Genomic DNA, 13,906 nt, shown 5'->3' on the forward strand with positions numbered 1-13,906 from the left:
AAATCCCAGAGGGGGGTAAGTTTGTGAAGGGGGAGGTGGAGTTGAAGAGGCGATTGATGAGGGTTTGACAGATGAGGCGGGGATGAAGACAAGGGAGTAGGAAGTGGTTGAGGAAATGTTCTCCATTTGACAACAAGGCAAAAAGGGAAATTTTGGAAAATAATTGTTACTAAGCTATAATGATCCCTCCTCCCAACTTGTAAGGAGTTGTCAAATTTCTCTCTGAACTTTAACTTTAGCCGATTAGTCCTCTTAAACTTTTATAATTAGCAATATCCTCCTGAACTTTAATTTTAACCAATTACCCCTTGAACTTTTATAATTGGTCAATTACCCCCTGAATTTTTATAATTGGCCAATGTTTCTGCTAAACTTTAATTTAACCGATTACCCCCTTAACTTTTATAATTGGCCAGTTTCCAATAATGAATTTGTTGAGATGAGTAAAAACAAAGTTTCTTCACCCAAAACAAAACTACAAACCGAAGAGAGGAAAGATCAACATGAAGTAGCCTCTTAACCTGGTTCGTTTTTATGGCGTGTGCATTTGCGAACGAATTGGGAAACTTTCTCAGTCTATAAGGGTCGGAACAAATTGTATCCACCTATTCTGGAAGAGGAATACGATAGGTTGCAGACCAAGAGAGTCATTGGGGAAATATTAGATTTTTCTACCAAGCAAATCAAGTGTGTTTGCTGGCAATAAAATCTAATACCAAGCAAATCTAATATTAGATTTTTCAGAATACGACAGGTTAAGGATCAGGACGTTCTGAACACATCTCCAGAAGGCCATGAGCCCATCCGAGGTCATCTTGGGCTCCAAAAATGCAAGTTAAGCCTAAAATGTCACTATTCCAGCACTGCGCATTGCTCATTTATTTTATTGCCAGAAAATCATTGCTTGGTAGAAAAATCTAATATTTTCTGGTCTGCATTAGATTTGTTTGCATTAGATTTGCTTGGTATTAGATTTTTCTACCAAGCAATGATTTTCTAGCAATAAAATAAATGAGCAATGCGCAGTGCTGGAATAGTGACATTTTGGGCTTAACTTGCATTTTTGGAGCCCAAGATGACCTCGGATGGGCTCATGGCCTTCTGGAGATGTGTTCAGAACGTCCTGATCCTTAAAACAAGCTATTGTGGGCCAGATTTGGAGAAGATTTGAAGCTAAAACGTTGCTAGAGAAGTACTTGGCAGATTCTCCTAATTTAATTAGGGTTTTATTTTCTATTTTATTTTATTATTATTTAGTATCCTAGTTGGAATAAGAGACCTATGTTTTAGGGTTTGTGTGATGGCTTAGCAAACATATTGCTTGGCCGTTCTTAATCTTTTGGAGGCTTTCTTTTATGCAACTTTGGGGAGACAGAGAACTTGGTTAGGGTTCTTGGAGATTTTCTACTTTAAGGTGTTTTCATTCCTTTTATTCTTAATAATATTTTCTATGATTTCAATTATGAATATTCGTAACTAATTCCTTTTGCTAGGGCGAAGCCTTGAGCCTTGGCATGAATATGTAATTTTTATTCAATTGCTTATGATTGTTTGCATGTGCACTTTGAATTACTAATCACCCTGATTAAAACTATCTAATTGTCTTAATGCCTGATCACCATTAAGATCCTTAGAAAAGTAATTTGATGCAGTTTTGGTCGAAAGGTTCCCTGAAATTGACGCTGGTTTCTTGTGATTAATAATTGTAATTTCACTTAAGATGAACATTACATCTTAAGGGTTGCATGGTTTTTCAAAGGGTTTTCATAAAGTATAATGAGTCTTTCATGTTCAGATTTAATTCGAACGTCCGAACGGGTTGCATGTTAGATATATGTTCTATGTTGGACGTTCCAAGTACAATATAAATTAAGAAAACCTAACCTTCAAAGTGGCATGTGTAGATCATAAGTAATTGGTAAAAATACATAGGATTGCTAGTTGATGGTGAAACACTGGTGAAACACTAGTGCTTTCTTAATTTGATTTTTCCAAAACAGTTTTCTTTTCCCTTCATCTTTAATATTGCAGATTTGTTTATTTTTATTAATTAAATTCGTTTTAATTTAAGTATATTATAAAAACCAATCATCTCAACTTTCTGCTTTACAATAATTAATTGGAATTAGGTTTGTTTTGAATTATTTAATAATCCCTGTGGAGAACGACCTTGCGAGAACCATTTTATACTACAACAACCTTGTCATTCTTGCAAGTAATATAGGAGTTTTTAACCAGTTTGCGTGTGTGGTAAAATCTCTATCACAGTGCAACTCAAAAAAGGCAACCTCAAAATCCCATGATCCGACTAGGTCTTATCTCGAAAGACATTGATCATTTCGAAGTCATTGTCAACCCGCTATCTCCCTTTCTAAACAGCAACAAATACACATGGTGGTTGATCCTTTTTATAGCTTGTTTGGGTGTGCTTTTAGAGAAAATATTTTTGGTTTCCAAAGGCACTTAAAGTGCTTTTTGCAAGAAGCACCAATTATGTGCTTCTTCCAGGAAGCACTTTACGTGCTTTTTCAGGATTTACTTGCATTTTTACTAAGGATTGGTTTTAAAAACATTTTCACCAAAAGCGCTTTCATTAATTTTAAAAGCATATCTAAACGAGCTATTAGTGTTGGTCAGAACAAACCCAATTATAAAAGTTCAAATAGGTAATCGGCTAAAATTAATGTTCATGGAAGAAATTGGCCAATTATAAAAGTTTAAGACGGGAATTAGCTAAATTTAAAATTCAGAGAAAAAATTGACAACTTCTTACAAGTTTTGGAAGGAAATTGAGAATCAACAAGTACATCTTAGTATATATAATTTATTTTGGCCTAAAAATATATTTACCATCTTTCTACTTAGGCTAAGACATGTATCTATCAAGTGACATATCAACTAGTTGATGAAGAAAGAGACCCCAAATGAAATGATGCAGGTGCCTAGACGGTTGGTTCACGTGGCTATGCTCGAGACCAGCTTTAAAAGGTTGTTGTCGTGATTGTATACTAGTGTGAGCAATTGGCATTTTGTAGTTTGGTATTTTTATTATTTTTTCAATAAATTATTTTTAAAATTTATTGTTTTAAAAATGTGAAAGAAAACTAATTATTCCTAAAAAAAAAAACCATGTAAAATGTGGGGATCCTTCAATTATCATAAACGTTAATTACTATTCTATCCTTTTTAAATTAAATTATTTCTTTTAAAATCTTAATTAGAGGAGGACAATTTTAAGTATTTCAAAAGCTTCACCATTTTAGGGTGGCTTTCTACATATTGACGCAAGACTGTTCTTGAATTTTTAGTGCCCAAAGTGTAAAGGTACAATGAGATCCTTTTCAATACATTGTTTTTACACATGAAAAAAAAAGAGTACAAATCTTATTTCTTTATTTGTGCAATTTTTGCTTTGGCTTAAGCATAATAGTTCACTTAAATAAAATTGTATAAAGAGAAAAATGTGCCACTTTTAAAAACCAAAAGTAGCGTTGAGAGATATTTGAAGAATGGCTAGAATAAAGGTGAAAAAAGGTATGCATGTCTAGTTTGGAAAAAAGTATGAGAAATTTTATTTGAACCCATTTAGCTTATTTTTATACTTAATTTATACTTTAAATGTGAAATATTTTTATTACTCTATTGCATAATTACCATCCAGTGCAAAATAAAATTAACAAGAAAAATAAGATTTATTAATAGACTCACAATCAATAACTAAACTCTAACCATTACGTAACTTTTAACGTGCGTTTTGTTCTGGCAAAAACCTTAATACGCTTGCATAAAGAAAAAAATAAGCTCTTTTGACGGATGGAGGGTGATTTTGAAATTTTTAATCCTTCAACTAAACTATGAATTTATTTATGCGAGAGTTGAATTATTGATTTATACGTCATATACTAACATTCTGACTATTAGCTGTATAAGTTTACCGAGTATTTGTTGTTCTTTTTGGACACCATTGACCAAGTCTTCTACTTCTTAATTTACATATAACCATTAAATCCTGCTTTTGTTATTGGATTACATATCAAACTGCTACTACTTAATTCGAGAGTCACAATTAGATAATAGACAGCATTGATTAGCTGAGTTCCTCATGTCTGCTTTCATATATTAGTCTTTGCTTTGCAATCTAAATTCTAATTAGCCAAACCACCAACAGCTACATTCTTTGCATCATTATTTTTGCATGTTTCCCAAATCTTTTCATTTGATTTTAGTTTTTTATATTTTAAATGGGTGTAAAGATAAATTTATATTCTTGAATTGGGTTTGTGAGGATAATTTAGGCAATAAATTTGGGTCTAATGATATATTGAAAGTTTAATTAAAAACAATATGAGTGTAAAGAATAAGCTAGGTGTAGAAAGAGGTTCAATTGGTTCAAATAAAATTTTCCAAAAAGTATTTTGTTTAGTATGAAAAATGTTAGGAAGATTATATATTTAGATTATATTTATAGATCACATGATGTGGCTACTGAAGTGATTATGCCAGCCACATCATTAAGCAAGATTTAAGATTTTCTCAATTATTAGTTCTCAAAATTATTTATAATTTTAATTACACATGTAATCATGCAGAATCTTAAAAGCATTTATATTTTATTTTTTTAAAATAAAAGCGATGAAGTGTTTCGTTACCAAGAACAATCAAATACAAGATTACAAGAGGTGTTAGATGAGTACAATTTCTTGATCTAGAGATATTTCGCACAAATACAAATGATTTTAAACCCCTATACGGTTACCACAATCGACCATCACAACTTCACAAGCAAGAGTCCCAGTAGATTCGTCAGAAAGACGACAAACACGACAAACTAGTGGGATCATGATCTTCTGGGACCATGATTTTTGGGTCCATATATGACACATGGCACCTGAGGTGGCAAGAATGGGGCTTGAATGCCTTTGATAGCCTTAGTCTGGCAGACTAGGCTTAAGGCCTATTAAAGTTGTTACTTGTCTCTCAAGTAAGGAAACCCTAATTCAAGTCAAATTAGGATGAGGATTAGGCAACGTAATCATAATTCTAGAAGAATTAGATATCTCCTACGTAGTTTTCCAATTTAATGGAGATTACTTTCCCTACAAGGACTCTCAAAATCTCTATAAGACCATCTCCATTGGTTGGGATAAAGCTTAAAGTATAAGCTTTAAACACCCCACCCCCACCACAAAAAAAAAGAAAAAAAAAAAAAAAAAAAAAAACCCCATCTTCAACCGTTGGGCTAAAATAAGTTTCGGAGAAAATATATTTGGGTGCCATGATCCAACTCCTTACAAATTTTTGCAAAATTTCGTATTTTCCAGTATAAAATTCGCACTCTCAATAGTGGCTACAAGGTGTAATGGGTAGGACAACTTTGGTGGATTCAGACTTTTTAGGTTGGAAGATTTGGCGATGATAGTGGGTTAGGTCATAGGTTTAGACGTTGTTTCTTAGATGTCTCCAAAGGTTTTGGGTGGGCTGCAACTTGATTAATAATTAACTTCTTTAGCAAAAGCAAATCACAATTAAGTCTTTAAAACATATTAAGTTGGGCTAATCCCAATTTCTAAGTGCGGGGTTGGATTTGGGCTTTTGACTTCTGAGTGCATGTGAAAGGTTTGCAATTGCTTCTTAACATTGGTCCTGAAAATATATGGATGCAATTGGATTTGTCCATTATTTGTTCCCAATATAATGGATATGGATTAATTAGGGTTAATAAAGCGTAAGCAATACATATGTCGTTTCATTCGTTTGACCGAACAGAAAAACAATTTAGAGTCCAACCTGGGGGCAGTGACGGCCGCTAATGTATTGTAAAATAAAGCCAAAGATGGCATGGCACCCAACACTAGGACAATAGAGTATTAATATGGCACACTTTGCCTCTGGCCAGCCAGCCAGCCAGCCAGCCAATCCCTCACCACCGGATCAAGTAAACAAATGTCGCGAGAGACTTGTAGTTCAAGTGAATAAGAGAGTATATTTACTTCTGCGTTTGAGATTTTATATTGATTTTTAGGTCATAGATATATTCGCCCTTTCATCAAAGTATATATAGATAAAATAAATGAAAATACGTCTATATATAGTCACAAAGTGCTCAAAGCGTTTTTCATGGCGAAAGGTAGATTTGCTTTTTCTTATTCAAAGAAAACATTCCAACACACCACCTATCAGATTAGACCAAACTAATTTATTAGACCACACCACCATGCACTATATATCCTGCATGCCACAGCCCATATTTTGCCACCAAATTTGAAATCAAAGTATTTTTCTATTAGAAAAATAAATATTAGTATGGAGGGGAAGAGAGGACCAGAGAAGAATAACCAGCAGAAAGAACCGAAGGCACGAGATCAAAACCGATATAGAGGGATTCGGAAGCGGCCATGGGGTAAGTTTGCGGCTGAAATTCGTGACCCTTCGAGAAATGGAGCACGGCTATGGCTAGGCACATTTGAGACAGCTGAGGAGGCAGCAAGGGCTTATGACCGAGCTGCTTTCGGCTTTCGGGGCCATTTAGCCATACTCAACTTTCCAAATGAGTACCAATACCACAACCCTTCAAGCTCCTTGAGCACTTTATGTTCGTCTTCATCGTCTGCTTCTTCATCTTCATTTTCAAGTGTTGATCCTGGAAGGAGTATTAATTTTGGAAGAGGCCAAGAAGAAGACAAAGTTATTGAGTTTGAGTATTTGGACAACAATGTCTTGGAGGAGCTTCTTGATACAAAAGAAGATCATCATAGGCAGGGGCAACCAACACATAATGGAAAAAAATTCACTGATATTTAGCTTTTGTTTGTTTGATTTTTTCTATTTTACTCTTTACCCCCAAAAAATTGGAAATAAGGGGTACATTTAATTTGCATCATCTAAAGTTCCTTTGTTCAATAGTCTCAAAGTGTTACTGTTGATTTTTCTTTCTTTTTTTTCCAAAGAAATTATTTGATTGATTTAATTCGGAGTGCATGTAAAGAGGACATATTGAATAATTTTAAGATGATTATATTGCCAAACTAATGCGCTACCCAATTGATAAAGCGGGGATTTTGCTAACTGATACAGAACCGCATTGCAAAGACAGGACTGGGAACCCAATTGTTACTATTGTCACGCCCCGATCCTGACAAACGTTCAGGATCGACATGTGACGTCACCCAATTACTCGTATATCTCACATACCCCGTCTCAGGAATATGGTGAATCACAATTCAAGAATCAAATTGCAAAGAAAATTTTCATTTACCTTATGACTGCATCTAACCTCCTCGTTAGACTGCCTACGTACCCTCAAATAGGGATCAAGCCATTTGTAGTTCATTTATCACAAAATCAGACGTTTATTCCACTAAGTTCAAGCAGAAAAGCATAGTATTCCCCAATCATTCAATATAACCTGACAACATGTAATTCCTGGACTCAGGCTACATAACCAATCCCCATGAAAACATGATTTCTCTCACATCCAACATATAAATCATTATGTCTCATCATGATATTGCAATTCACAACATACATCATATTTAAGAGCCGACAAAACACAAAACCATTCTCTAGCCGCATTAATTAATTAATTTGATCAAAGTAATAACAATCATTCTCATATCTTCTAAATTCAAACCTTATGAAATCATAATCGAATCATAGAAAATCTCGAAGGAGTCACTCAGACGTCCAACATCTTTTCTAACTCAATTCACAAAACTCTCGAAACCATTGACACAAATATATATATATATATATAAACTAAGGCTAGAGTGACACAGTTAGGCCAAGCCTGATTCTCCAAATAATGGGATTTTAGGCCATTCCACGAAATTCAACAACCTCGGATTCCAGACCACTCAACGAAAACAAACCAAATATGATCGCCTATAAAATATACCAAGTACAACCCATCATCATCACCTCTAGAATGCGTATGGTCCCCCATCGCAGATATACCAAGCAGGACCATAGGCATAAACTCATCGTACAAGCAGTGATCACGCGGATATACCAAGCATGATCACCCCTGAATACATATGGTCCCCCATCACGGATATACCAAGCAGGACCATCCATGTACCACAACTACGTGGTGCAATCTCATCATCACACATTAAACATAATTATACAAATACATGCTATCAATTCCACATATCACCCAACATTTAGTCAGATGGAGCACCACACAAGGAATTCCCTTAATTACTATTTCTACTAAAAATCTTATAAAGTACCTAACTCATCTCTTGACTTCCATCTCCATCTCATGCTAGATAGTAATGCCAAGTTCAAATAGGTATTCAGTTGGCAATCATATCCAAATAATTATCAAACAATATTTAAATCTCATAATTGTCATAACATTCATCATAATTATCAATCTCATTATTAAAAAGTTAATCAAACACATATATATCACAAACATCATCAATACACAAGCCAAATCATAGTTAATTAGCATAGGTCTATGGCTAAATATATAAAATTCACATTTCAATATAAATCATAATTATAAGACCAATTTATACTCACAAATGATACTCATATAAGAAATTAAGATAATAATCATATTTCATATATTCAAGTCGCTATCTAACCAATATAGGCCCACTAGATTTTCACTAGTAATTCTCTAAGATCCGTAAACAATATCTACAATAGCATACTAAAATTTGGTGTCAATTCAATGGTAAGATCGTCAATTGTTAGAATATTCAAGTGGCGGACCTTACCGAAAATATATTCATCCAACAACATTTCATAAATCGAATGTTACACATCGGAAAATTTGACTTTTTCTAAAAATTTTCAAATTTTACAAGAATGAAGATCTCAACAAGTAGAGTAAACTTTATACCTGCGGCCAAGACCAATTTGGCCAGAAAACATCTCAAACTGGCCACGAACCGCCGAAAACCCTAAGGTGGGTGTTCTTCAATTCGACTTCCTCGGTGTTCCAACGCCCCTACAACTTGTTAGGTCAAGTTCTTGGGTCCAAGGGAAGTTGATTAAGGTTGATGGTGAATGGTGATACTCTCCGGAACGACAATTCGTCGTCGAGAACTCCCAATTTCACTCGTGGAGTTCTACCCAAATTAGGCCTTAAAACCCTTGATTTTTGGTGGAGATAGAAGATAGAAGGTGATGGAAGATGTGGCAGGTGTGGGATGGTTGAAGATTACCTGAAAATATGGTGGAAGATGGCTGAGTTTGGATCGGCTGAAGATGTGGTGTTGTGGTGCCCAGTTAGCCGAATGGAAACAAATCCCCCCATCTAATTTTTTTGCCCATTTCCACTTATAATGGCCGGTCCTTTCATCTCAAAAAGTGTTTGGGCCTTTTTACTCCTAAGTGGAAATTAAAATAATTCCCACAATTTATAGTTTCACAACTTCAAACGTCTATAACTATACCGTTATAATTCGGACTCGCAAACGGTTTTTGCCTATGCGCTCATGGCTTCGAGACCTATTCGAAAACGTTACTTGTGACCTCAAAAGGTCAACGAGTAAATAATAATTTTCCAAACTTCACTCTTCGTAACTAGTTTAATTGAAATCTAATTTCAAATAAATTAATATAAATTCTCGAAAAATAATGTAAAATCTCAATAATACAAATATGTAGATCATAACAGTGAAATCCGGGAACGGAATTTCACAACTATGATCTATTATCCCAACAAATTTTCATCTTGTTTAACTCATTTAACTTAAAATTGTAGAAAAATGTTGAAGCAATTATATTTTTGTACCACTTTAGTGTATCAGTTGATGTTGTAAATGATATGTACTTATTGCTACGTCAATTAATGAATTTATGTCATTAAATATTAGTTGTATGCATCACTTACCTCATGAGATGGTATACTAATGTAATCTCCCTAGCAAGCTAAAAATTTTAATATTAAATTACTTATATGTCATAATATGAAAGGTTTTTTAGCCAAAATGATTTTTTTTCTTCAATAAACGATATTATCTACACTAAAGGAAGATGTGGGTTTAGCCAAAATGGTGCTTGAGATTGACATAATTCCTCACTTTGATCTTTCAGATTTAAAATCGATAGAAGTGATCCTTGTAATTGTCTACCATCAATTATTTTGACATTTTATGAAAAATCTCCGTTACATTGAAGAAACCAAAAGTTCAAGATGATGGTTGATTTGAAAAAAATACCCTCAATTTGACTCATGGGCATCGTATTTCCTATTTCAATTATATTGAGATAGGAAGTTTAATGATTTTATTAATCTGCGTAATCTTGCAGTTCTCAATGAGCTCAACTTTCAATGAGTACTTGAAGTCTACTCATTGCTTTACAATTGGTGATGTTTTATTGTAATGTTTTTATATCTAGTTTACAAAGAACCTTTTGGGGTCGAGTTCTTCGTAATCTATATGTATTCGTAATGCCATTTTCCAATGAATGGAATATTGCATTCTACTTCAAACAAAAAAAAAAAACTTTATTATTAGGGAGACTTTGAATTTAACTGAAATCTTATAGTTATTAGGTTTTTTTTATTTTATTTTTTTATTTTTTTATTTTTAATCAAAATCTCTATTAGAGATGTGATATAAATGTGGTACAAAAAATATGGTAAGCGTAGCATTACTCGTGAATAGTAAGTATGATAAAGATGTTCTAAGTCCTGACATAAAAACCTTCATATGCTTTTTTATTAGGATAATGCTAGGGATACCATATATACCATATTGGTGTACTGTCACATGTGGCAAATGATGAATACCATCAATATTCAATGAGATAAATTCATTAATTGACGTGATATGTACACATCACTTGTCACATCAAATGGTACACAAATATGGTATAAACCACACTCCTTAATTTCCATTTATTTATTATTTTTTATACAACGATATATTTACACTAACATGTGGGAAATAAATGATCAAATTCGTCATTTAAGAGATTCAAATTTAAGATCTCTCGCTTACAAGTGAAAGAAATATGACTATACCTTAGTACTAAGTGACTCTACTATTTTAATTGCTAAATTAGGAAAAAAGTCCCGACTATTGATTAATAATATTTATGGCATTAAATCTTCAAATATGGTTTAGTCAATGGTTTAGGTTTGACTTCTGCTTGTGACGACCAGTTTGTGATTGTTGTCGTTTTTTAAAAACCTACTTCTGGTGTGCTTTTTTTTTTAAACCTATTTCTGCTATGCTTTAAGAATAATCAGCTGCAAATTAAAATAGTTGATTGTTTGATAAATTGTATTTTTAAAAGTATTATGAGTATGAAAAGAAGTGTGAAAGTGTTTGGTAAGTTTTAATGTAAAAATGATATAATTGTATGTATACTGCTAAAACTGGACATGCATGATAGTGTGGGTAATGATAACGACAACAGTTGTGAGGAAAATGGTTGTGCTGGTGGTGGTGGCAACAATGATTGTGGCAGTTGTGCTGGTAATGATGGCTAGTATGGTTGTGGTGATGGTTGTAAAGGAGGTGGTGGTGGTGACAAAAATGGTGGTGGTAATGACAATGGTGACAACAATGATGGTGGTAATGGTAATGGTGGTCACTGTGTTATCTAAGGATAACATGTGTCTACAAGGATAAATATGTTATTTTCAAAAATTAATGAGTGTATTATAGGAATTAAAAATATTCATTACAAGCTCAAGTCTGCTTTTTATTAAAACAGTTTTTAAAAGCAACCTTACTGTCTGGAGGTCATTGCTTTTAAAATAAACAAAATATTTTATTTTTATCAAATATTTTTTTACTGCTTTACTTTAAAGTGAAGTATCTTTGGATAAAAGGAAGCAATACCCAACCGGGCCTGTGTTCCATTGTGCAGCTTTGCCGAATAAACTCTACCTATTAGTGTAAAACAACGTTGTAAAAAAAAAAAAAAAAAATGTTGGATTAAGACAAAAAATAAAGCATTATAACAGTTGGTTTAGTAGATTGACAACGCATGCCATCTTCATAGTGCTCACATGGGAGCAGTCGACGCCAGTGTTTTATTATATCATTCATCTGAACGACTCAAATCCCACACCGTTGGCGGAACAAAGAAACACAGGGGCTGCATTTGGCATTGTTTATGGAACAACTGAAAGCACATCGTAATAACAAGAAACATTCATAATACTTAGTCCAAATGGCACTGAAAAGTTAAGAGTGTGGAACAATTTGGAAGCTTAAAATTACAGAACCAGAATAAGAAAGAATGCTATTTAATTTGTTTTTCTTCACTTACTTTTGCTATTATTCTCAAAATCAAGAAGGTCCTCTAAAACACTATCATCTAAACACTCAAACTCGAAGATTTCTCTTGCGAATTCGGTCCTACTCGCATTATGGATTCTCGAAGATGATGGAAAAGAAGATGAAGACGAAGAAGATGATGAGGAAGTAGCAGCAGCAGAGTGACCTGCATCTTTCAAACCATATTCACTTGGAAAATTGAGAATTGCAAGAGCACCCCTCATGGAAAAAGCAGCTCTATCATAAGCCCTTGCAGCTTCTTCAGCAGTGTTGAAGGTGCCAAGCCACAACCGACCTCCCTTCCTTGTCGAATCGCGTGTTTCGGCAGCGAATTTCCCCCACGGCCTTGTTCTCACACCTCTATACCTCACATCTCTGTCCCTCTTCTTTAACTTTGCCTTTGCTTTGGCCTCTTTCCATGGCCTAGTAAAGTGAAACTATTGAATCCTCACTCTTGAATTTATGCATACTGGTTTTGGACAGGTGCCTAATTGGGTATATGTAGAAGTTGACAAATCACACCAAGATGGCCATTTGATAAAGATTGTTTATTGGGTGCAAAGTATTATGACTACATGAATAGAAGATCAAGGTGCATGATGGCTTTCAAGGAGGGGTCAATTTTAAGTGTATCGGACAGGACTTTTTCTTGAAGTTTAATTCCCAATTTCAGAAAGGGTAGTGGCGTCATTTAGATTACATGATTTCTTCAATAGGGTAGTAAAAAAACATGTGGGTTTTGGCTAACTAGACTGTATAATCATAACAAGGGGTTTGCAAATTTATGGGGCTTGGCTCAGCCCCCAAGCATCCACCTTAACCCTAACTAGACCATTATAAATAGAGGTCTTAGGGAGTGGGTTATGAGCATCCTCACAGCAGCCATAGCCTAAATTTCTCCGTGGAAATTCCTCCTCACTCACAAATCTCTGCCAAATACTCGGTTCACCAAGATGGAGGCAGAGACTAAAGAGGCAACTCTTTAGAAGCAATTCTAGGTAGCCAACTCACCGCCCTACGTCCCAAACCTGTACACAAAAGCCCTAACTCATGTGTATCCGTGGTTCCTCACTCGAGACGGTTGTACGTAAGAACAAAACAATTGTTCGACTCGAGTTATTGTGCTAGATATAATTCCTAAACTTGAATATTTATATATGTTGCACGTTCATATATAAGTAATAGGGGATGAGCAAAAACGGACTCTTGTCACTGGCTTCCTCCTATATATTGAAACGCCTATCGATTCCGTTGAATGAATCCCTCCTGAACTTTCCCTTTGTTTATTTCTATAGGCATTGAGCACGCATGTATAACTTCTAGTAAAATATCAATTTTTAATGTATTATTAGCTTTATTAACATAAATTTTTTATGCTTCGGAGTACTGAATACTCTGCATGCTTTAACTGTTGGATCTTGATTTTTATATATTTAAACAAAGATCTAATAGTTAAAATGCCCAAGTAACCGGTACTCAAAAGTACACAAGGCCGGTCTTGAGAATTTGGGGGCCACTGAGTTTTCAAAATGGGGCCCTAATATTCTCTGATTTTCGGCTCTTTGTAGATTGATATGTATAAAAAAAATTCGCTAAATACATAAATATTCTATTTCCACATCCAATATCAATAAAAATTAATATAAAAAGAA

The 13,906-nt window shown here is 34.3% G+C and overlaps 2 protein-coding genes across 2 annotated transcripts; one reads left to right on the plus strand and one right to left on the minus strand.

Moving 5' to 3' along the window:
- Positions 1-6,166: 6,166 nt before the first annotated feature.
- Positions 6,167-6,801, plus strand: LOC137727286 (ethylene-responsive transcription factor ERF098-like). The gene has a single exon (XM_068466152.1). The coding sequence runs from the start codon at positions 6,304-6,306 to the stop codon at positions 6,799-6,801; it is 498 nt and encodes a 165-aa protein (XP_068322253.1). The 5' UTR covers positions 6,167-6,303.
- Positions 6,802-12,238: 5,437 nt separating this feature from the next.
- On the minus strand, positions 12,239-12,945 carry LOC137728389 (ethylene-responsive transcription factor ERF098-like). The gene is made up of 2 exons (XM_068467189.1): positions 12,830-12,945; positions 12,239-12,677 (listed from the first exon to the last, which is right to left on the minus strand). The coding sequence occupies exons 1-2, from the start codon at positions 12,943-12,945 to the stop codon at positions 12,239-12,241; spliced, it is 555 nt and encodes a 184-aa protein (XP_068323290.1).
- Between the last annotated feature and the right edge of the window lie 961 nt (positions 12,946-13,906).

This window comes from Pyrus communis, chromosome 3 (genome assembly GCF_963583255.1).
Source record: "Pyrus communis chromosome 3, drPyrComm1.1, whole genome shotgun sequence".
NCBI lineage: Eukaryota > Viridiplantae > Streptophyta > Magnoliopsida > Rosales > Rosaceae > Pyrus > Pyrus communis.

What these genes read in the sequence shown, in the direction of transcription:
- LOC137727286 (XM_068466152.1), top strand. Translation starts at nt 6,304, where the DNA reads ATGGAGGGGAAGAGAGGACCAGAGAAGAATAACCAGCAGAAAGAACCG.
- LOC137728389 (XM_068467189.1), bottom strand. Translation starts at nt 12,945, where the DNA reads ATGACGCCACTACCCTTTCTGAAATTGGGAATTAAACTTCAAGAAAAA. An exon ending in CACCTTGATCTTCTATTCAT is followed by an intron (nt 12,678 to 12,829) that starts GTAGTCATAATA and finishes TCACTTTACTAG; the next exon opens with GCCATGGAAAGAGGCCAAAG.